General features: G+C 35.3%; 4 protein-coding genes across 5 annotated transcripts; 2 read left to right on the top strand and 2 right to left on the bottom strand.

Annotated features, from left to right (window-relative positions):
• The first annotated feature begins 1,324 nt into the window (after positions 1 to 1,324).
• Positions 1,325 to 10,530, top strand: LOC135073095 (zinc finger protein ztf-16). 2 transcript variants are annotated; one of them, XM_063967131.1, is made up of 7 exons: positions 1,325 to 1,605; positions 1,887 to 2,005; positions 2,831 to 3,342; positions 3,573 to 3,883; positions 4,142 to 4,269; positions 6,031 to 6,198; positions 6,665 to 10,530. In XM_063967131.1, exons 2-7 carry the CDS (start codon positions 1,931 to 1,933, stop codon positions 6,902 to 6,904), a joined length of 1,434 nt encoding a protein of 477 aa, XP_063823201.1. In that variant the 5' UTR covers positions 1,325 to 1,605; positions 1,887 to 1,930; the 3' UTR covers positions 6,905 to 10,530. The 2 variants fall into 2 exon arrangements, with proteins under 2 accessions (XP_063823201.1, XP_063823202.1); XM_063967132.1 differs by having other exon boundaries at positions 1,325 to 1,661.
• A 554-nt stretch (positions 10,531 to 11,084) lies between these two features.
• On the bottom strand, positions 11,085 to 13,725 carry LOC135073096 (transcription factor IIIA-like). Its single transcript, XM_063967133.1, has 7 exons — positions 13,523 to 13,725; positions 13,272 to 13,384; positions 12,778 to 12,948; positions 12,419 to 12,570; positions 12,209 to 12,326; positions 11,714 to 11,813; positions 11,085 to 11,430 (listed from the first exon to the last, which is right to left on the bottom strand). Exons 1-7 carry the CDS (start codon positions 13,631 to 13,633, stop codon positions 11,242 to 11,244), a joined length of 954 nt encoding a protein of 317 aa, XP_063823203.1. The 5' UTR covers positions 13,634 to 13,725; the 3' UTR covers positions 11,085 to 11,241.
• A 409-nt stretch (positions 13,726 to 14,134) lies between these two features.
• On the top strand, positions 14,135 to 21,099 carry LOC135073094 (protein ILRUN). Its single transcript, XM_063967130.1, has 5 exons — positions 14,135 to 14,584; positions 14,715 to 14,828; positions 14,919 to 15,145; positions 15,299 to 15,408; positions 19,961 to 21,099. Exons 1-5 carry the CDS (start codon positions 14,415 to 14,417, stop codon positions 19,985 to 19,987), a joined length of 648 nt encoding a protein of 215 aa, XP_063823200.1. The 5' UTR covers positions 14,135 to 14,414; the 3' UTR covers positions 19,988 to 21,099.
• Positions 20,602 to 22,616, bottom strand: LOC135073092 (thymidylate synthase). The gene is made up of 5 exons (XM_063967129.1): positions 22,445 to 22,616; positions 22,103 to 22,360; positions 21,894 to 22,014; positions 21,589 to 21,814; positions 20,602 to 21,481 (listed from the first exon to the last, which is right to left on the bottom strand). The coding sequence occupies exons 1-5, from the start codon at positions 22,530 to 22,532 to the stop codon at positions 21,272 to 21,274; spliced, it is 903 nt and encodes a 300-aa protein (XP_063823199.1). The 5' UTR covers positions 22,533 to 22,616; the 3' UTR covers positions 20,602 to 21,271.
• Between the last annotated feature and the right edge of the window lie 350 nt (positions 22,617 to 22,966).

Here is a 22,966-nt window from a genome sequence, read left to right as displayed (position 1 = left end):
AAGATGCCAAACTCTCTCTTTGATGACATTACGGTATAAAGTTACAAGTAACAACACCAACTACAAAGTACTTCTGCTTAAAAACTTGAAATCGACCGCCCTTCCGCCACTGTAACGCATTGTAACGTTTTTCAAGACCTCCTCTCCCCCCAGATTGCATTACGTAACACTAGAACGCCCCCTTAGCAACAAATACCACTTCTCACTTTAAAAAAACGCTATTTTTGTTTTCACCCACCAGAATGGGTGATAATGGGTAAAAACCGGGTTTTTACCCAAATCACCCAGTTTAAACCCAATCGGGTGAAATGGGTTTTTACCCACTACCCATCTCTAGCTACCACAGGGGGGGCTCCCGATGTCTACCGACGGAAATCTACTCAGGAGCACCCAAAGAACAACTGGTGCAAAAATGAGCCTTCTATACCAAAGTGGAGGGGTTCTTGCACTAAATTCCCTACTAAAAAGACATGAGCACGATAGACATTGGCGCGAAAACAGTTTTCTTGAGTATTTGTCTTCTCAGTCTGTAGCATTATTAGCTCCTGAATAACTGAAGCGATCTTGATTTTCTTTTCTCACTTTTATCTCGAAAACAGTACATTCTAGCACATAAATGACATCAAATTCGCCGCGCTCATGTCTTTTCGCGCAAGTGTCCCTGCACGCAAACGTCTTTCGCGCTACTGTCTTTCACGCAAATGTCTTTCGCGCCGGTGTCTTTCGCGCTCGAGTCCATTCGCGCAAGTGTCCATGCGCGCAAAAGGCTTATCAGCTTTTTCGCGCTTGTCAAGTGTCTTTAGTGAAAAAATAAGGTGTTCGGACTTTTCATGGAAAAGTCTGTTGTTCCGTCTTTGTTTGCGCGTGATCTTTACCGCGATCAGCTGGAAGGAGAACGGAGTGTGACTCGAGTGTAAACTAGAGCTGAAACGCGAATGAATTGGAAACATTACAAATTAGCGCAATATCGGGGCGCAGGGGCCTGTGCCTTTTCGAAATTACAACTGTCACGTTCTGCCACTTGTCTAGGCCGGAATATTCCCAAGAATTTTTCCGTTCATGGCGCAAAGAACAAAAGGTGAATCGATCTCACTTCCAAAATGATTTGGGAATTCCTAATTTACTAAAATAAGAAGAAAATCCTTTGAATAGTCGTGAATAGTAGTAAACAGCTGATACAACACTGCGTTATAGTCATTTTATTGTTTTTGGTCACGTATCCGAACACTTCCTGAGATAGATTTATGATTTTCCAGCAAGTGTGACAGAGATGAAAAATGTAAGTAATGTGACGAATTTGCAGTTGTGTGTTGCTAGGAAAAAAATATTATCTAGAAAAAATCTTCACAGGTGTGTGGTTTTTATCAAAATGGGTTTGGTCAAAAGTTCATAATTTTTGTAAAATCGATTATTTAGTTCTATTACCATGTGATTCTACAATTAAAACCTCAAACAAAACAAACGGAACCCGGTATTCTTAATTTTGTGCATTTACAGTTAGACGCGTAACACGTATTTTGTGCATCGAGTTTAGCATTGAATTAGGCCACATAGCGATCTCTCCCTAAAATACCGCTGTTCTGGCTGTCGACGTATCAAGCTAACGTGAGTTTGTAATTTATTTGTGTTTTTCATAAAACGAAGTGTATGATTTGTGCGAGGTAGGTTAAGCATCTGTTATTTATAGATAACGATTAAAAATAGTGTATCGCAAGTCGATAATTTGTATGTTTTCGTAAATGGGTCAACTCGCCATTCCGCTGAGTACCTAATAGTTAAGTGATTATTACATGGCTGATGGACATGTATATCCTCTGTATACGTTACATTTAGGTTGAGTTGTAGTATCGTTTTATGTATTAGTGTTTTGTTTTCGTGTTATTTAGAGGCGGGAGAGTGATGATCAGAAAGAGCGCGACCTGGTAATGTGATGTCATCAAAAGGGGAAACAGAGGCCGACTCTGGCACCGTGTCGCCAAATCTGCCAGTAGTCAAAAATGAACCGGTAAATATTATCAAAGATTGCTTATTTTTATTTGATTTAATCCTGCATACCAATACACTTTTGACCTTACTGCAGAAAAGATATGTTATTAGAGGCATAGGCTTACCTAATTCATTTTTGTATTCATTTGTGTAATCAGATTATAATTCAATGTACAATACATCATGTTACAAAGTATAAAAATGACTTAGTGGTGTTAGTGTTGACAAAATACTAATACTGTAGTTAGTGAATATTAAAACTAATTAGGTACTTATTTCACATATTAGATAAGTTATAGTTTGCTAGCAATGTAATAATGATTTTAAAGTCAAAAATTAATATTTTTTAAGCGAACCAACTAATTGCATAAAAAGTTATTGATGTATCACATAATTTGTAACCTACTTCATATTTTGATCAGTATAATGTTTGTTATTAATAAACATTTTATTATCTGAGTAATCTTTTTATGCATAACAAGTTGGTATGAGCTCATTAATTAAAGTTCCACGATTATTGCTAAATCAATTAGCTATCAACATTTCAATGACAATTTAATAATATTAGTGATTATTATTTTCTAATGGCTTTCCAAAGTCACTTGTTACGAACTAGAATAACAGAATTTCATAAATTGTTGCTTGAATAATCATAATTTCATATTACCTAATTGCCTGTTGTTTATGCAGTTGCATTAAAAATAATGAAATAATAATTATTACTCAATATTTTTTTACACACATTCAGGGTTATTATTAAGATGTTATTTTGAATTGTATACTTGAAAACTGTTCTTCAAAATGAGTAGGTTGAATGAGATAACCAGGAACACCTTAATTTCAGGCGACAACAGCAAGCGGTAAAGAAACTCCGAAGAGGGGTGGTACATTGTTAAAATGTACCACATGCAATAGTTTTAGTACATTAAGTAGTCGTGCCTTAACCACACACATGGCTCAGTGTTCGCCGGACAATAACAATGTGGCGGGCGCACAGAACGCCGACGCGCGGCCACACAGAAAGCTGTTCGAATGCGACGTGTGCAACATGAAGTTCTCAAATGGCGCGAACATGCGTCGCCACAAAATGCGACACACCGGCGTCAAGCCTTACGAATGCAGGGTCTGTCAGAAGAGGTTCTTCAGGAAAGACCACCTCGCAGAACATTTCACAACACACACCAAGAGCTTGCCTTACCATTGCCCGATATGCAATCGGGGTTTCCAACGCCAGATCGCAATGCGAGCACACTTTCAAAACGAACACGTCGGACAACACGATCTCGTCAAAACTTGCCCTCTCTGCAGCTACCGCGCTCCTACCATGAAAAGCCTCAGAGTTCATTTTTTCAACAGGTGAGATCTGTTTGAGATCCGTTTAAGAATTTTAAAGTTAATGCTGTTTTAAATATGTACTTGAGCTAATTGCATATTCATTTGAAAACAGACAGTCAATTTGGAGGTCAAACATAGTTTCCTAATAAGAATAATTCGCTTTTAAAACTGAGATAACACAGCCTGCAATGCTAAAATAAATTGAAATGAACATTCTGTAGTGATAACCGAGCTCTTTTTCGATTTTACAGACACGGTATAGATCTGGATAACCCAGGTCCCGGCAATAACTCTGTTTCCCTCTTGGCTGCTGGCATCGCGAATGCCGCATACGCCGATGGCACCATGGACCCTGCAGCGATGAACGCGCTGGGCGCTTTAAGCTCAGGGCTCTCAGTATCCGTAGCCGCCGCTTACTCCGACAGTGGCGACAGCAACGGGGCCCGATCTGTGGACAATGCGACGCCTCCCATGCACTACTTAACGCCTCATGTTGAGATATCTATGGCCGATAACAATGAGACATTCTCACCTGGACAGTCCAACCACTTAAATAATTCAGGTGAGTGCTAATAAAAAATGATAATAACATAAACACATCATTATCACTCCAACCTGATTCGAGAGCAGATATTGTCTTATCAAAATAGTACCGAGGAATTTGTTTAATCTTCCGATCGGTGCACAGATTGAGTGCGAATGTTTCCCGCATTACCAAGAGATGGCGCTTTCAGTGTGCTACATCGCGGTGGCACCTTTTCGTCTTTATGTATTCGTCATCTAAACAATATTTTAATGCAGTTGTCTTTTTTTCCTCCAGATTCTCGCATGAACGGTGAGGGCCCTAGCTCGCCGCAGTCGGGTGACAGCGCTATTGCCAGTAGCTCGCTCTCCGCCGGACTTCCGACCAACATAACTCCGTCCATCACACTTATACCGATAAAACAGGTAAGTTCTTCTTTTTACCTTTTTCTTTAAAATCATTTTCTTATAACTAAAAGGGAGTAAGAGATGGGACATAAATCTATGAACCCTTAATTTGATATTGTGATCATGTGATATTAAACATACAAAATGTAATTTTTGGAATATCTCATATTGGAAATACCTACAGATTTCTTATGTAGTTTGGGACTAAATAAAAATACAGATAGGCGCAAAAAAATTGGAAATACCCTTATAAATACATCGACTGTCTTATCAGTGTTTACGTTTAATGAGAAGTCAACTTATTTATCTATAGGCACTTAATTTTTTTTTTGGTTAAAAACAATGAGATATATGTATAAATACAAATGAAATACAATTCAAGTACCTACACCATGTGGCTATGGAGAGGCCAGATCTTTCGCAAAACAGACAAACCATTGGGAAAGAAAGACAACCACAAACTGAAAGAAGCAGAGTGGGTAGGCGGTAGGCCTCCCACTCAGTGGACCGATGCGTGACCTAGTTAGGAATGTATTAAGCCACATATTAGGCCCAGAGCCGCTCGCTGTGGCGTTCTATAGCACTTCTGACAAAAAAGCGAAAATTGCCGATCAATTTTCTTGCTCAATAAAAAAAAAAACTTAAACTTATCGGCACAAAGTACGTCAATTGACGTACTTTTTATAACTGTCAAAACGAGACTCCCATAGATTTTGTATGGAGTAAATACTAGCAAGTGACGTCACTACTTTGTCAAAATTAATTAAGTTTTTAAGACCAGAATGAAGTGTCTTTCAAAAAAGTTGTGATTTTGAATTATTGGGGTGTACTATAAAATAGTATTTACGTAAGTGCATAAATGGGAGATACTTTTATAGAGCACGGGCCATCTAGCATGGCAGTGGGCAGCGTCGGACCGGTTGTTGTGGAATCCTTGAGGGAGGCCTATGTCTAGCAGAGGACGTCATTTGGCTAAAACTAATTTCTAGCTAGAGTATATGGGGCAAGTTATATTTTGGGACGTGTACGAGTACCTTAGAAAGGGCCTAAGTTGAATAAAGGATTTGAATTGATGTGCATGTTTTTTTAAGATTATTAGCAATTTGTATTGCACAAATTACTAATAATTCCGTTGGCCCCTCGTGATAAGCTAAATAAGCTTGTTACGAGTGGGCTTACCACAATAGTGGAGCGGTGGTGGGATTCAATCCCGCGTTCCTCGGATCTCGAGTCGACCAGTGGCCTAATTCACGTATTTCGACAGTCAAGATCTCGCTGACGTTCAGAAGTCGTCCCATTGAAAAACAGTTCTAAATCCGTATTCACAAGGGTAATTTTATTTATTTATTTTATTTATTGACAAAGATCTACCAACAACACAACTTTACATAAACAAGTAATGCATGCAATGATGACAAGACCAAAAGATGTGTCTTTATAGGTAAATACAGCTTACATACAAAATAGAATTTTGATAGAACGATTACTCGATAGGATCGCAACTCAGTGTTTTGTTGTCGTTGAAATTTGTTACGTGTCCGACAGTCCGACCCCTTCACCGTTTGGCTATCTTTTTATTTACTTATTTATTTATCTTTATTAAAGAAACATACAGCCTTGTTTGACACATGCAGCTTAAAATTAAGTGGGTTATACATTGGCCTTTAAAGTTTCTAAAGCTAGGTTGTACAGTCAAAGTTGAAAAGGAGACAGATGTGTAGCATAATTTATGCATGTGGTATCGTGGCTACTTTTTAAATTTTTCGGCTACGTTTCCAGGAGCCGAACGCCCAAGAGGAGTCGGGCACTGGCGGCGGCGAGGGCGAGGCCAACGGCGACAAGCGCGGCGTGTCGTCGTCGCTCATCAAGGTGTCGCCGCTCAAGAGCCTGCTGCGCGAGGACCTGCGCCGACGCATCTCTGCCAGGGGGCGCGCGCGCGGATCCAACGTGAGTACATGCAGTTTTTTTTTACACAAGGGGACGTGAGTACACGCAGCATTTTTTTTTAAACTTTTTTTACACAACGAGGACTTGGACAAACGACTTTTTGCCGAGCGACTGTTTAAACCGCTGAGCTACGGAGTCATTGGGTAATATTGGGTCCTTCAATATTTTCAAGAGTAACTAGTTTTTTTTTTCAAATATGTACGGTCACCGTCCAATAGTTCGTGACAAATAGTGGCCAAAAAATTAATAACACAACTTGTGTTGTGAATTTTTTGGCTACTTGGGTCACTGACACTGACTGTCACGAAATATTTGACGCTGGCCTACCCAGTTCAATACCAACAAATAACTACGGTTCGATTAAAAACAGCTATAATTCGAGCTGTTTCTTGGAAAACATTGAGCGCTTGTCAGAGTAAGGCAGATCCAGAGCTAGAGCAGGTTTTGAGAGGGTTATGATCGGCAGGCGTCCCGCGCGTCTCCGTCGGAGGGCGGCGTGACGACGTCGACGATGGGCGAGGCGGCGCTGCCGGCCGGGCCGCTGGTGTGCGCCTTCTGCGCCATCACGTTCCCCGACTCCACGCTCTACTTCCTGCACAAGGGCTGCCACTGCGACTCCAACCCGTGGAAGTGCAACATCTGCGGCGAGCAATGCTGCAACGTGTACGAGTTCAACTCCCACCTGCTGAGCAAGAGCCACCAATGACTGTTCGCGGGGGGGCCGCTGGACCGCTGACCCGCGTCGAGCGAGCCGCTTTCTTTCCGCTCCCGCCCGCCCCCCTCCGCTTTCCCCCTCGGCCGACCCTCGGCCGCGGCGGGCCGAAGTGCTTCGAACGCTGACCCCCCGAAGCTGTTTCGTTAAAGTGCAAATTACGTCGACGTATATTTTAGAGGTTATTCTTAATAGTTAAATGAGCGAGGATATTTGTACGGATATTTTAGTACTTAATAAATTAATACGAGCCGAGATAATTTCGAATTTTCGAATTGTCTCGCGATTGGTTTTAGTTGATCGATACGAATTATCGGCGCGTCCGTTGGGCGTGCGGCTCGCACGCATCGAAGCGGTGCGATTTTTATTTAAAAAAAGCTGAAGACTTGCTAACTCGGAAATTAAAATACATTCCAATTGAGACGTATGCATTTTGCTAATGTAAGAATTAATTATGTCTTTGGAGGGGAAGAAGTGACTACATACTTTAAATTACCCATTACGGTTAGATTTTATTTATTATTTCATTTTACAGTACTAAACTGTATATTACCGTGATTGAAAAAAAAAACTAAATTTTAGAATATTTTTGGTGCGATAGTGAATTTTACAAATGTTTAGATTGTACAAATTAATATATTTTTACATTTCGCTGTTGACAAGATGTTATTGAAAGGCATAGCCTATATTTCCGTGATTGTTTAATTATTGTGATTGTGTACAGACAGGAATTTAAAATTCTACATTCCGTTTTTTTTATTTATATTTTCTTTTTTGCATGTGATGCAAGTCCACGACTAATACTTAATGTACAATATAAATTTATTTTTTGTTATACTTAATCACTTTATTTCTAAAATATGCATTGTTTTTATTACGTTATTTAATTTCACGATGTACTTAAAACGTTTTGTTATCGATTTTGGTGGACGATATTGGGCTCTTTCTGTTCGAAGATGAGTTTTGTAGTACTTTACTTTGGTGAAAGGATTGCCTGACGAAGGTATACTTGCTCAATATAGCTCAAGTATGGGACGAGTTAGTCGCGCACAAAGCATAATAGTACCGGGACCCATACTGCGCAAGTTCTCTTCTGCAGAAAGACGCGAGTGCTGACCGTGGTGCCTGTACGACTGTACACGACTATTGTTTATTGCATAATGTTGCAGCACAGACGATGTCTGGGGCTTATCGAGTGGTGGAACTAATTAGATCTCTTAACGTTACTCGCGCCAGATTACTGAAATGACACTCCACGTTCAGGCATTGTTACCGCGACATAACGTCAAATCGACCGTTGTACTGTGTTTTATTATTGATGAGATGCAGTCGCAATACTCCGTGATTACTTTTCACTGGTGTCAGGTAAAACGAAGCCTTTACTTACGGTTTCATTTTAGTAGTCCGCCGTTAACAATCTACTTTAAAAAAGGGTTAATGTATGAAATTGACGATTTTTTTTCAATATTCATTAGTATACAAACAATTCCTTACAATAGCTATTTCTATCATTCTTTCTTATTTTAAACTTTATATTAGGGACTTTTTTTCACTAGAAGAAATAAATCTACAATCACAGTTCGTCCTAAGTGGCGTCCGTTTCCGTACCTTTGTGTATCCTATAGTTGAAAGTCTCAATCTACCCACTTAATTTATTAAGATTTGTGTTCCTGAAAAGCAAAAAATGTTTGTTATGGGAAAATAGATTTTCGTTAAATTCTCCATACAAAACGGCAATTTCATACTTCAACACCTAATATTACTTACTCTCATTTTACACTATGTAAAAAGAAGTGCTCAACCGAATGGTGAACGATTTTTATCTATACATACTTATTAATTGATGTACAAAAATCATATCATAACATGGAAGTATAATGCATTTACAGAATACTACTGTAATGCGTTAGTCCACTGACCTAATATAAAATTAGAAATTAGGCTTATTTAATATTAATTATTATAGTCACTTACTACATTCCTTGTACCTATTGAATTGGTTAATCCGTTCCATTTTCTTTTAACGTAGATAACCTGAGATTTACATTCCTTTAGGTATTAAGTACTTAATATCGGTTGTGGTCTTGCCTGTTAAGTTTACGAGGACGACGTAGATGGAACTGAATTTGTTTACCAACGAAGTTTTGTTTTGTTTTGTTGTTACGACGGTACTAGAGTTAGCGGGCGGCGGCGCGTACGTGGCCCTAGTGAGTTACCTGAAACATGCAACACGTATTTATTAAAGAGATTCTTATATATTGTGCTGTTTCGTTGTTGGTTATGTATAACTCTGATATTTATTTATACATATTAATTTCTACCGCAGCCGCCGCAATGTAACTAAGAAAAGTTAATGTTAAGAGCTATTAATATAATTAATTGGTAACCCCATTGGGCGCCTTTACTTAATCCGTCCATATCTAATGATAAATTGCCTTTAATATTTAATAGAGTAATATATTTTATAGATTTTAGATATAATTATTAAGATCAGATCTAAGTATAAAAATGTTTACAGATTGCAGAGGTTTAAAGATTATTTATTTATCTTATATAAATCGTAGTCTGTATTATAAGTTGATCAAGTGAGCAAACGGCGAGCGAGCCTAATGTTCAATAACAATTTAAGTATATTTACATAATTATTATTGTCTTGCTTGATTCGTTTGTAATACAGAGAAAATATTGTTGATTGTTGCAATTCAAAATAAAAAGATATTTTTTGTGTGGTTAAATATAACTTGAAAAACTTAAGTATTTGAATGTTGTTTTAGTGCAGTGTTAAAATTATGTTGTCAAAGTATAGGAAAAAAAACAGTATTCAAATTATATCCCTCGTAGGATTTCTTTCTATATTGTATTCCATTTCCATTGTTGTGTCAATAAATTATCTATTTTATATAAAATGTATTATCAATTTGAAATTGATAAGTTATCCTCAGATGCATCCACTAGTGTTGAAACGAATGTGTTAGTGTAGCAATTGAATCCTCACCTTAATACCAAATCACAGCTTACCAACATTTTAATTTCGTTATAAGTTGTTATGTATGTAATATTATGTAAGATAGATAAATTAACATGGTTGAAAGCAATTATTTGTATAAGCGGGTTGAGTGTCGTTGATATTTTACTGTTACATTTATTATGTTAAATCATTATTAAACAAATAATATCATTTTACTAATTTTTAAAGAGATACTATTTACGCAGAACCAGTTTGGAATAAATTGAGTGATAGTGATTTATTATATCAATTTTAGCAGATTGTGCCTTAGATGAATATTACATATAAAGAAATTGTGATGTATTCATGTTTTTGGAAATTATGTCTCATATTTTAGATGTGTCCAATTGAATATTGTCACATATAAATTATATCAATAAATTATACACAAAATTAGAAAATATTAGAATACATTTATGTATAGAAGAATGTTTGGAATATTGTCTGTTCAGCTTGTATTTAGGAGTTTATTTGCAGTTGAAAATGTATCGTCTCGGACGGTCTATACTTATAAAGGAATGGTACTTATTACCGAGTATGTAGTTTATTTATTTACTTTATAATAATTTGGTAAAGGGTCTAATAAAATATTAATAAACTATGAGATGTAACATTTCCGACTTATAATTTCGTTCTTCCCTCCCTTAGTCTTAAGATCCAACCAAAATATTAGTTGTTGTATGGATCGTTTCATCCACAAAGACGCGCCCCACAAATTTTTGATCGAGGGAAGCGCGGGGTGCGGGGAGTTTTTGGTACAAGCAATCCGAGCAATATTGTAGTGTGCGCGTGCACTCATTGATAATAAAATTTAGCGTGTACCGATACGATAACACTCAAATATTCCGCGGAATAATGGTGGGGCGCGTCTTCGTGGATGAAACGATCTATAGCAGAAAGTGACTCAAGCAAGGTCTAGGTCGGTACGCAATGAGGCTATCGTTTTTATACTTGACTCTTGGCAGCACTGGCGATTGACATGACCATACTCAACAGTGGCGCCATTCAGAGCAAATCGGCAAATGCGATAGTCCTCCTACCGCTTGAGCGCTCACCAGTTGTGCCACTAGCTTGTGATAGTGACCTTCCTTAATCTACATTGGCGCCAAAACCTTAGCTAAAACAGACTAAAACTATAGTTACTTGTAATACAGGCAGATAAACAAGTTTTAAATTTAATTACATTTTTTTATTGAAAAAAACCAACAACTGAATAAGTCTTACAGTAAAGACAACACTTCTCAACCTTGAGATCATTATTTTGACTCATTCTAAAACATACAAAAATAGTAGCAGTTTAATAAATTATTTTTTTTGATTTTAACTAGTTGACAGTTACATCAGTTGCGATGTTTACACCACTTTCACAAATATTAATGCCAGCTAGTTTCATAGCAGTACACCCTTTTACACTGCCTAAATCTTTCCTCTTTTTGCGCTCAATAGATTTCTTCCCTTTTCTGCTTATTTCTTGGCACTGAACATGGGCCTTTATATGTTTGTCCAAAACAGCCTGCAAAGAAAAATTAAAGTAAGTTTAATTAATATTATTATCTATGTTGCTAGCTAGGCAAACCTGCTGAACTGATTATTAATCATTTATTATATTTCAAACAAGAAAGGGCAAAATTCAGCACAAGTAAACAATTATGAAACCTCAGCTAATATTTGTTGAGGTCTCATTGAGACTGATAAACATTATCTTTGCAAATATATTTTTTTGGTGTCAGGTTCATTTTCCCACAATTTAGGTAGGTACTTATAATAGATTGCTATTTTGTATTAAAAAAATGTACCTTCGACGAGAGTTGAGCTTTGCATAAATAGCATTCAAATTTTATTTTAAAATGATTTGTCAGGACGTGGGCTTTCAGGTTGTTATTACTGGTATAGGATCTGCAACAGACAAAAAACTAAAATTGTGATAATTATTATCTAAAAATTAAAAACAAGCAGTAATGAATGTAAAAATAGCTTTGGTTTCAAAGTTCATGTTGTTCTGAGCTAGATCAAACAGTTAATGGCAAGTTAAATAAATGTTGTTATGAGCAAAAACATTAATAAAATAGCAAGTTAAAGCATTATTTGCATCTCATAAACACTCCCAATGCAAATGGTAGATAACTGGTAATATTGCATTGCATAATATTGCAGGCGTTCAAGATTGGTGGCAAAGCCAGAATGTAACAATATTTTATGGTGTATATTACATATTTATGAATGTCTTATTATGCTGACATAATTTTTTAAAACAATGAAAAATTGCAATTTGGAATAAACTAATCTTTTACCTGTGACAATTTTCATATGAGCAAAAGTACACAACTTGCTTTACATCGTGTATTTTAATATGCCGCACTATATGACATCTCTTTTTAAAGCTCCTGTTACATTCATTACAAATGTACTCTGAAATTAAACAACATCATGTTTTGTATGTCATGTAACTAAATATTTTCTAAGTTACATGACATACATAATCACATCAATATTTCAATTACCTTTAGGATAATGTTCTGTTTTTAAGTGTTTCTGGTACTTGGACCAGACTTCAAATACCAGTTCACAGTGACTGCATCCATATTTTTTGTGATGTCTTAGATGCCTTTTCTTCTCATAATAAGTTACAAAATCTTTTGGGCAAAACTCACAACTAGAAAAAATATTTCATTAAATGATTAAACTTTGGTGGTTGGTTCACATGAGTACATGACTTCACTGCCATAATCAGACTGAGTTGCACCACCTACCTTTAACAATAACTGGTGTTTTTTATATGGAGTTTGACAGATTTTTGAAGTTAAAAGATGGTGCAACCCAGCCTAAATATACCTCTAAGGAGTGCAGGACAATTTCTTACCTAAAAGACTTTATACCAGTATGTTGATACAAATGGGCTTTCAATTGTGTTTTCCTTTTAAAAACTGCTCTGCAAAAATCACATGAATAAGATGTTCCAGATGTTTGGTGAACTTTTATGTGTCTTTTCAAATTCTGTCTGTTCACATAACTTTTCATACAAGTTGGGCAACTGCAAAAGACGTTGAATAAAAGTTACATTACTTGACCAATATTAAGATAAATTGAAATTGGAAAGTGCAGTGTAGGACGTCCACCCGCAAAGGTAGCAGGAAGGCACTGGATGCAGTGGGTCATTGGGGGAGGCCTATGTTCAGCAGTGGACATCCTATGGCTGAAATGATGATGATGATAAATATGATAATAAACACTAGATCTATCTCATAAAACATGTTTTTAAACTGGTTCTCGAACAGGATTCTTCAAAACTATTAGACAACTTATTAAGTATTTTGTTCCTAATATATTCTCATCCAGAACTATTTGTGTATGTACCTGTAGATTACATCATTTGCCACTTTTTTATGTACACTGTTAATATGTCTGATTAAGTGGCTTTTATTGGAATAAGATTTATCACATCCTTCTTCTTTACAAGCATAAGCTTTCTGAAACAATGAACAGAAAAAATATCAAACAATAAAACTTTATCATGTAAACTGCTGAAAAGTGCGTAGTTTATTGTGTCATTTTTGGCTTATTTTATTATTTGGAAAGATGCTCAAACATTATAACTAAATACTTACAACATTGGTGTGAGATGAATACATATGGTCAGTTAATCTGTATGGCCTAGTAAATGAAGCTGTACAACCATTGTGAGGACAGCAGTGGAGCTTTTTCTGTTTATCTTCCATGATCCTTAGTACTTATTTAAATAATTCATGTAAGTAATCCTATTGAAAAGTATTTTAAACTTTCCCCCAAACTAATTACGAAGAGGTTAGATTATTTGACAGTTGTTGACATTGACACTTGCAAAATGGTTTTTTTTAATTAGTTTTGGTTTTGGCCTGGAATTTTGTCCATTTGCCAATCAATGTTGCCAATAACAAAATATAAAAACTTTCTTTTTTTTTCTTGACTCGCGGTTTATGTTTTGTCAGTGGGGGCGTTTGGCCGAAAATAGCATTATTAGCACTAGTAAGAAAAAAATGGCGTTCGTTTAGCGGTAAAGTAAAACTGCTAAAAAATGTATGGGAAAATGACACTTTTGAAGTCCTAACGTGTCCTCGCCGAAAGCATGCTAAAGTTTTCGGCGGTCGCTATGGCGATCGACATTTTGTTAACAAATTATATTTTCGGCCAAACGCCCCCATGCCTTGCTGACTGACTGACAGATGACACATGCAATGACATGCGTGACAGAAAAGTTGCTCTATTTTGCTAATGTCTGACGAACCCATTATTATTATTTCCATGTATTTAACGATATATTACGTGGATTACTCATCTTTAGAACAAGGTTATAAACTAATTGTTTAAAAGTTCAACATCTTTATTAACTTAATACACTGTGATCAAAGTCAGCTGACGAACGTAAACAAAGGGCATGTCAGTAATCTATGAAGTGGCGAAGAAGATACAAAGTGCTTTGTGATATTAAATTAAATATAATATATTTTACTAACATTAATTATGGATATCGATGGCTCGTCAATCCCCGGCGAGATCGACCAAAATTTACTCTTGCAATTTAGTTGTATGAATACAACTGATAGAGATGAATTAATAAGCCAAATGCAAAGGCTTCTAGGTCCCAGTCTCAGTTATAATACGGCTAGTTTTTTCTTGGATATGAGCAATTGGTAAGTACACATTTAGTATGTCACAAAAAGATAATAAAACCTTAAACGTAGGTAGTTCTAATTAGAAATGAATCTGTTCAAGTTTGATTTTGATGTGTTATTTGTTGTAACTTACAATCTATATTTTCAGGAACTTGCAAGCTGCAATAGGTTGTTATTTAGATTACACTTTACCTCCGAAACTTCCATCAATGTCTTTGAAAGCTGCTCAAAATCATGATGCTGCAGTTGGTCCTGGATCATGGTAATAATAATGACTATTACTTTTTAGAAACCGTCTACCTTTTTTATCACATAGTTGTATAGATATTAAAACTAATAAAATGATTATTAGTTTTGAACAGAATTGGAGCATTGCCAACACTGGGACTGAGGCATGGCCAGGTAGCTGCAGACTAATACAGGCAGGCGGGGAGCCCCTGGCTGCTACGCCTCAGTTTGTGCCTCCACTCCCTCCAGGACATTCAACAACTGTCACCATGAAACTAGTAGCTCCAAGTTCACCTGGAACCCATAGAGGTTATTTTCATTTAGTCACTGATAAAGGTGACCAAATAGGAGGTTAGTTGGTAATCACAATATTCCAATAAGTTTAACTTTAGAACAATACCAATCATAAAATAGGCCAGATAACAACTTTGTTCTGAGCCAGTAAATTTGCTCTGTGATGACAGGATGTGGTAATAACATTATTTTTATTATTACACATTACAGATACATTGTGGGTGGAAATTACTGTTGAGTCAGAAATGACTATGGCCTTAGTTGAACAACTGGCTGCTCTACCCGTCCCTAGCAGTAGACAAGAAGATTCAGCTACTCAGGTAAATCTTACTTATTGGTATCTAAGATGTTTTTATAGTATAGATACGTTATACCCGCTCAAGAATGGCAATGCAAAAGAGATACAATTGGACCTCTTGCATTCAGTCGTACATGATCGGTTGCCGCGAACAGCCACGAATGCACTTCCCGATTGCCTTCCTGATTGATTGATAATATGCCTTCGTGTGTTTTTAGTTGATGTACAAATTACACTGCCACTATTATGAACCAGAAAAATGTGTCATTTCATTCGTAAATACAGTTTAATTAGTAAAAAATTAAATTTTAATTTTTATTCAATTTGACAAGGATTGACGGTTGAATTTGACATGTGAGCTAAAATCTAGAGACCACTGCCAGGGGAAGTTGGGGCGAATATCTATCACTTAAGAACTCTGCATTTAACTCACGGAATTGTTTTTCTCTAGAAAATAATATTATTATAATTATTTATTCCTGTGTTGACACGTATTCATCCGAAATCGATAAAATCAATGCTATGGCTATTATTACTGTATGATTATAATGATTTATGATCAAACGAAAAAGACTTACTCGAGGAACAAAATTATTGCAGAAACGAATAATAATAATTATTTATTATTATTATTTATCCTTGGACATTTTTACAATACGCTTCTAGTCCCAAACAAATTTGATGTACCTGTATAAATTTACAGTCTGCTAAATCAAAACTGTGGTTAATCTGAAAAATATGGGCGGACTATGTTTTCCTATCGAGGATTATATTTCAAAGCCTACAGTCAGAAATGCTACTTCCCGATAATTTATTCCCGATAATGCAATTTGTATAAATAATCGAATTTTAATGTCTTTTTAGGGTTCCGTAGCCAAATTGCAAAAACGGAACCCTTATAGGTTCGTCATGTCTGTCTGTCTGTCTGTAGCTAGCTAGAGAATATTCCACTTTTAATCTCAGGGTAAAACCTCATAAATTTTGCACATAAAAATAATCCGGATTTGAAAACTCATTATAAAAGACAAAAAAGGCATAAGACTCAAGTTGATTTAAGGGAAAATAATAAGTTACGTTTTGTCTTGCTTTTGTTTAAATATTAGTTTGATAGTTTATTCGAAAATACAATTTAGGTTCTCTATATCTGTGAGGTTCACTCTACCCCATTCTCCTTTTCTGTGCAAAATGTCAAAATGAATAGCTGTCATAAAATAGGACTACTTGCGCCATTTTAAAATACAATAATGTAGGCGCATAACGTGTCTATTTATATGATATGTCATTGATTGGTATGTTACAAGGTAGGTACATTGATAAGTTGTAGGTGTTGCTGTAGTATAGTTTATTATTGTGCAATACCAATCACATCCAAAATTTTATTCCCATTTATTCACTTTGTATCGTAATACTAGAAAAATATTTCATTAACCTATTAAAATATTTAATCTTTTTGGACCCAAAGATAAGTGAATAAGAATAAGGGGAACTGTATTCTCATTGTCATAAAAATGTGATGTACGGCCGAATACTGAAACGCCATTTAAATATTTGACGGCTTCTCAAATAGTTAAGCAGCTCCTAAACTTACATTTCGCATACTCAAAACAATATCTGAGTAGTTCTCAATTTTTAAGCACCTCTCAAATTAAGTTGCACTCAAACGCCACTTAAATGAATTTTCGCATACTGAAACGCCATTCAACGCTAAGCATTACTCAAACAACTGTCAAATCGTCTTGAGCAGCCGTTAAATTTGAGAGTGCTTGCGCGGTATCTTAAATTCTATTTTTATACCTAAATCGACCTAAATAGTGGTAAATAATGTCTGTGTCATCGTTATCATTTCTTTCGAGCCTCGAGGAGATACCTAGATCTAATCGCAGGAACGCAATAAAGCTGAACGCTATTGAAAAATATTAATGACATGCAATTCCGAGCGAGGTTCCGCGTCTCAAAAGAAACGGTGTTGTTTCTGGATTCATAATTTGGAAGCTCTTTGAAACCCCTCACCAAACGCCATACAACCAGTGGACCAAATACTTATTATAACCCTATGGTTCTACGCAACGGGAAGTTATGAACGTGTACTAGGTGATATCTTCCACATCGAACAGCCAACTGTGCATCGTATAGTGACCAGCGTGCCGCGCGAGCAAATTCGCCCAGTCTGGACGCACCATTACATAAACATGCCTATTTCTGAGGAATATGGGGACATCGCAAATGGATTTAAGCTATAGCAGCATTTCCAAGAGTTGTTGATTTGTCAATTTGATGCTCTGTCAACAATGATAAATGTCAATTGTGGTTACGTTTCGGTCCACGATCGCCACTTAATAGATTTCAACCATGGACCTATAAAAAAAGGCGGACGGAACTCGCGCTAACACAAAACTGTGACTCAAAATTTTGGCGTTTGTCTATTGTGTGAGTGAATTTAGGGATGCCATGTTAGCCAAAACATTTTACCCATTTATTTTAAGAAAAACATAGATCGGCAGATGTCACTTGGAAATGTAGACAGAATTATTCCGTGCCATTTTAAAAGGATGAAAGGTGAATGCATTGAGGTAGGCGCGAAATTTTCAATGTTCAAATTTTCTTACATTGTTTGCAAGTCAGTGTGTCAGGGTATGTAGTTATGTACATAATGTTGATCAAAAATGATTCACGCAGTTACAAATTACGAATCTTGTGTACATTATAATCATAATCTTGCATCATCAATATATTATTATTATCTCTGATAGATTTTTTTTAACATACAACCTGACACTGACTTGCAATCAATGTAAGAAAATTTGAATTTTGCAGTTCCACATTTTTGGGAAGGATCAAATTTGCCTATGAAAATATATCCCATTAAAACACAATTATTATGATAAATTATCTTATTTCCATAGTATGCGTAATAAATAACTAAAAAGTCCTAAAATTATTATTAATTTCCCATATTTCGGGTAATTTTCCCACGTAAATAACTGAGAACACTGGTATTTGACGTATTATTTTTTCGAGTGAATGACGTTTGATTTCAATTAATTTCAATATTTTAATGTCGGGAAATAAGTGATTGGATTATTATTTTGCCTGTGAAATGTGATTCTTTAATTTTTGTTTGTTCGAACAGAACGGTTTTTACACAATTTCATCACACAAGACATGTCGTATTCGTGTTGTTTTTTCGCTGCTTAAATGTGTCAACTATGTGAAGTTTGCACTCGAAGTGGTGTATCAGGGTGTGAATGTGTGCGTGCCGGCCTGTACGTACAGGCAAGCTGGTGTATCCTAATGTCACAGTATTTTGTTGATGAGAATCCGTCCGACTTTTTTTATAGGTCCATGATTTCAACAATAAAAAGTATCACCTTCAAAATTATCTTTTTATAGCCTGACCAGGAACATAAAAACCCTCGCCATGTTGCGGAAAACTAATGGTACTAATTTCTTTTAATGGCAACAGTAACTGAAAACTTCATTGATATGTCACCTTGCATGTCAGTCTATTGCTGTCAAAGTGTAAACAAACTTTATTTTAAATGTGCGCAATTGGTTTTATGAATTAAATTGCTAAAATATTTTTATAGTCGTGAAAGAAAAGTGGTTCACAATGTGTTATAGTATTTGTCGAAGAGAAATACTAAGGGTTCGGACAATATTTTCATTGAATAATGTTTCCGACAAAGGTTGTCAAATTGACTGACATGTTTATCGTATAGTACAGTCCACTATGAAAATTAGCTGTGGTTTGTTTCAACTACCTATTTTAAAAATTTTGTCACTTTCTAAGTGTTGAATTTTATGGGATTGGGAAAGAAGTACCGAGTTTGAAGCGTTCATGAGCAGACATTGCAGTTGAATATTCAAGTTCTGAATTTGATTATTGATGAATAATAAAATAAATCTACTAAATCGATTGATGGTTTCATTTAATTTATTTAAATCAGGTTACCTATAATAATATTTTTTCGTTAATTTATGAAAATATCAAATTAGCCCGTAATCCTGAATCCTGATACATAAAGTTAGCCTATTAATTTTACGACTGTACTCAGTGTTGCACTATCAAATGCAATTGACGCGCCTCTATGCCAGGGTTTTTATGTTCCTGGTCAGGCTATAATTAAATAAAAATGCAAGCATTAATTTTTTTTATATAATAAAACGAGATTTAGATATAATAGAAACTAAAAATAAACTGTTCTATGTTAAGTTGATTGAGTATATTTCCATAAAAGACAATACATAACAAAACGATGCTGCGTGTAATGGATAAAAAACGTAAAGTCATCATTTGTGTAAATGAAAACATACTTTTTTTGGTAAATGTTGCCATTATGTAAACATTTGAGAGCTGCTTAGCTGATCACGGCTTCAAATCCGTTGAGTGGCGTTTGAGAATACCATTTAAAATTGAAGGATACTTAAATTTAGGAGCCCGTCAGCTGAGTGAAAGATTTGAGTAGTGTTTCAGTATTCGGCCGGTAGTATCATTTCTTGAATGACTAATTTATTTCATAATATTGGAAAGTACATCTAATATTAGTAACTAAATATATTATCAATTGTTTCAGATGCCACCAGATGATCAAATGTGTTGACATTTTGGTAAATATGATTTATTCACGGGAGAAAACACCACAGTGCAACACAAAAAATTATTGTTTTCCCTACTTTTTCTTTACTTACTGAAAATTATTACACCTCCCTATATTTTCGAAATCATGTAATAAAAATAATACATTGTATTTTTAAGCAATAATTTCACAAAATATGCCTTAAAGGAATTTTATATTTATAACAACAATTTTATTTTATAATACATTTATAGCATATGGGATGATAATGCAAATATGTACATCATTAAAAAAATCTTTATCTTACCAGCCTTTCCTCATTGTCACACAGGTTCATTTCTTCTTTTACATGAAAGTTGTGACTCACAACTTGTGAAACCGAATAGGTATATGTTATCTCTTTGAACTTAATTCAATTTTCTTGCTTAATTTTCGTTATTTATTGTCAAATGAAATTATTTTTTAAGGTTTTAAGCATGTGAATTTAATCAAATTACATTGAAAAGCCTATTTTCATAACGAAAATTGTGCTATTTTGGAAGACAAATCTTTGGGTATTATGTATATGTATAACCAAATCTAAATTTAGATTTGGTTATCACTTATCAGGGTGCTCACAAATCAGTAATAAAATAATATTCAATAAGGTTGTAATTTATTATTCTTAAATGCTCACAACATCACAAAGCAATACTGTAGAATACCCAAATATGGTTTAATGTCTAAAGTAAACCAGACTTTGTTTTACAGTACACAAAAGTTAAATAGATTTTAGGTATATTAAATTTAGGTACACTATGTTATTTATTTCGTTTGGGACGTTTAGTGTAGTCTCTACTTAAAATCTGCTAAATACTTAAGCATACAATAAATTTTGAAGCAAGACTAAATTGTACTAAAGAATTAATGTACAAAAACTCATTAATATACATAGCTCTAAAAGTTGATTGTAGCTGTAAGATGAAAATATGAATTTGTTGGGTATTGTTGAAGTTTTACAAAAGATATGTGATGATGGATTTTTATCATTGTAACATTAATTAATTAATTGTACTTTATTTTTAATATTGAATTGCCATTTGGGGTTATTTCATATAAGCATGTAAAGTTAAAATAAAATGGTTGCAAAGAAAGTTTTTTTTATAGTTTTTCTTTTTCTAATAGGTTTTTCCCTGTTGACCCATTATGATTATGTTGACCATCCTTTATGATTATGTTGATGGAATATTAATACTTATCAAATGAAATCCTTAACTTATACTGCCATTTCCATGTCAAATCCTTAACTTATACTGTCAAATCCTTAACTTATACTGCCATTTCCATGTCAATTTTTGGATGGGGATTATATCCCTCTACAATAAAATCTTCAAATTTAAAGTCTTCAATAGATTCCACCTTGCGGGCAAACTTTAAAGTGGGAAAGGGCCTGGGTTCTCTGGTCAACTGTGTGGTGAGTGGTGTGATATGGTTCAAATAAACATGGGTGTCACCCATGGTGTGTACAAACTCTCCAGCCTGAAAGAATTTAACAAAAATTAAAGTAATGTAAGTAAATGTAATAATATCTAAAGTTGTTTGATTTATTATATTTGATTATAGTACTTGTTTATGTTATAACTTACCTGTAAGTTTGTAATGTGAGCAATCATATGTGTGAGTAGTGCATAGCTTGCAATGTTGAATGGTACTCCAAGGCCCATGTCAGCACTTCTTTGGTAGAGTAGACAGGACAGTTTGCCACTTGCCACATGAAACTGAGCCAGGCAATGGCACGGGGGCAATGCCATCTTTCTCAAGTCAGATGGGTTCCATGCACACATCAACATTCGTCTGTCTGCAGGGTTCTTTCTACAAATAAAATCAATAAGATTATCAGATTGTAAAGGTAAATTTAAGTGGAAAAATAAAAAATAACAAATGACATTACTTTAGTGTCTCTATAATGTTTTTTAGTTGATCTATCCCTTGTCCAGAGTAATCAGTTTTGGCATCTATATACTGAGCCCCACTGTGTCTCCATTGGAATCCATAAACTGGTCCTAAATCACCTAGAAATAAAAATGAGTAGAACAATACAACAATATCCAAAGTTAAGTTATTGATAATAAATTATACAGTAAAGTAGATGATTCTTACCTTCTTCTCTGCTGGTAAAGCCTAGATTGTCAAGGAAATCTCGGGATCCGTTAGCATCCCATATGTGTACACCTTTTTCAGCAAGAGCTTTTGCATCAGTAGAACCAGAAATCATCCACAACAGCTCGTGAATGACTGCTTTTAAAAATACTCTTTTAGTTGTTAAAAGTGGCAAAATGTTGTTGGTCAGTGAATATCTTTGCATCGTTCCGAAAATGGATAGAGTGCCTACTCCAGTTCTATCCACTCGTTTGTCTCCTGGAAATAATAGGACAATAAATTATTATTAAATGAAAGTATTCTTAACGATACGATAAGCAACAGTACGAAATGGTTTATTACCTGTTTCGATAATTTTACGAACAATATCAAGATACTGGTATTCTTCATGCTGTTTAGGAGTATTTTCATTAAGGGTTACAATTCCCATTTTATTGAAATAATTCAGATTATTCACCAAAAAATAAAACCGAAAATACTTTTTCCCAATCAACGATGGCGGGAAATATTGACATTTCACTAATGTCATTGTCACATGTCAGTGTGATTTTTTTCACGAAAAAGCAAGGGCATTACGCCATACAGCCAAATCTTTAGTTTTAATTTTTCTTAATTTTATAATGTCCCTAAACTTATTTAAATGATGTACCTAATGAAGGTGAAGGATGATAGATGGTACCACTTCCCACTCCTTGAATTTAATAAAGATGTGGCGCTTTACTGAGGAGAGTTTGAAAACTTATGGGTTGCACTGTTTTGTTTCATTTACCTACACTCATATTGCACGGTACGTTCACATAAATATAAAGGCACTGGGTCTCTATCAGAAGGAACTCTAGGGGTGGAATCTCCATAGGCGTGGGT

The sequence above is a fragment of the Ostrinia nubilalis genome, chromosome 7 (genome assembly GCF_963855985.1).
Source record: "Ostrinia nubilalis chromosome 7, ilOstNubi1.1, whole genome shotgun sequence".
NCBI lineage: Eukaryota > Metazoa > Arthropoda > Insecta > Lepidoptera > Crambidae > Ostrinia > Ostrinia nubilalis.
The sequence above is the reverse complement of the archived record's forward strand: the minus strand, read 5'-3'. Positions and strand labels throughout refer to the sequence as shown.

Excerpts from the sequence above, each read along its gene's own strand:
- LOC135073095 (XM_063967131.1), top strand. The coding sequence starts at position 1,931 with ATGTCATCAAAAGGGGAAACAGAGGCCGACTCTGGCACCGTGTCGCCA. Across the intron at positions 3,343-3,572 it reads AGAGTTCATTTTTTCAACAG|ACACGGTATAGATCTGGATA; the intron begins GTGAGATCTGTT and ends TCGATTTTACAG. Across the intron at positions 6,199-6,664 it reads GGCGCGCGCGCGGATCCAAC|GCGTCCCGCGCGTCTCCGTC; the intron begins GTGAGTACATGC and ends TATGATCGGCAG.
- LOC135073096 (XM_063967133.1), bottom strand. The coding sequence starts at position 13,633 with ATGGAAGATAAACAGAAAAAGCTCCACTGCTGTCCTCACAATGGTTGT. Across the intron at positions 12,327-12,418 it reads AACAGAACATTATCCTAAAG|AGTACATTTGTAATGAATGT; the intron begins GTAATTGAAATA and ends GTTTAATTTCAG. Across the intron at positions 11,814-12,208 it reads TCATATGAAAATTGTCACAG|ATCCTATACCAGTAATAACA; the intron begins GTAAAAGATTAG and ends TGTCTGTTGCAG.
- LOC135073094 (XM_063967130.1), top strand. The coding sequence starts at position 14,415 with ATGGATATCGATGGCTCGTCAATCCCCGGCGAGATCGACCAAAATTTA. Across the intron at positions 14,585-14,714 it reads TTCTTGGATATGAGCAATTG|GAACTTGCAAGCTGCAATAG; the intron begins GTAAGTACACAT and ends CTATATTTTCAG. Across the intron at positions 15,146-15,298 it reads TAAAGGTGACCAAATAGGAG|ATACATTGTGGGTGGAAATT; the intron begins GTTAGTTGGTAA and ends TACACATTACAG.
- LOC135073092 (XM_063967129.1), bottom strand. The coding sequence starts at position 22,532 with ATGGGAATTGTAACCCTTAATGAAAATACTCCTAAACAGCATGAAGAA. Across the intron at positions 22,361-22,444 it reads TCGTAAAATTATCGAAACAG|GAGACAAACGAGTGGATAGA; the intron begins GTAATAAACCAT and ends TATTATTTCCAG. Across the intron at positions 22,015-22,102 it reads CTTTACCAGCAGAGAAGAAG|GTGATTTAGGACCAGTTTAT; the intron begins GTAAGAATCATC and ends TTTTATTTCTAG.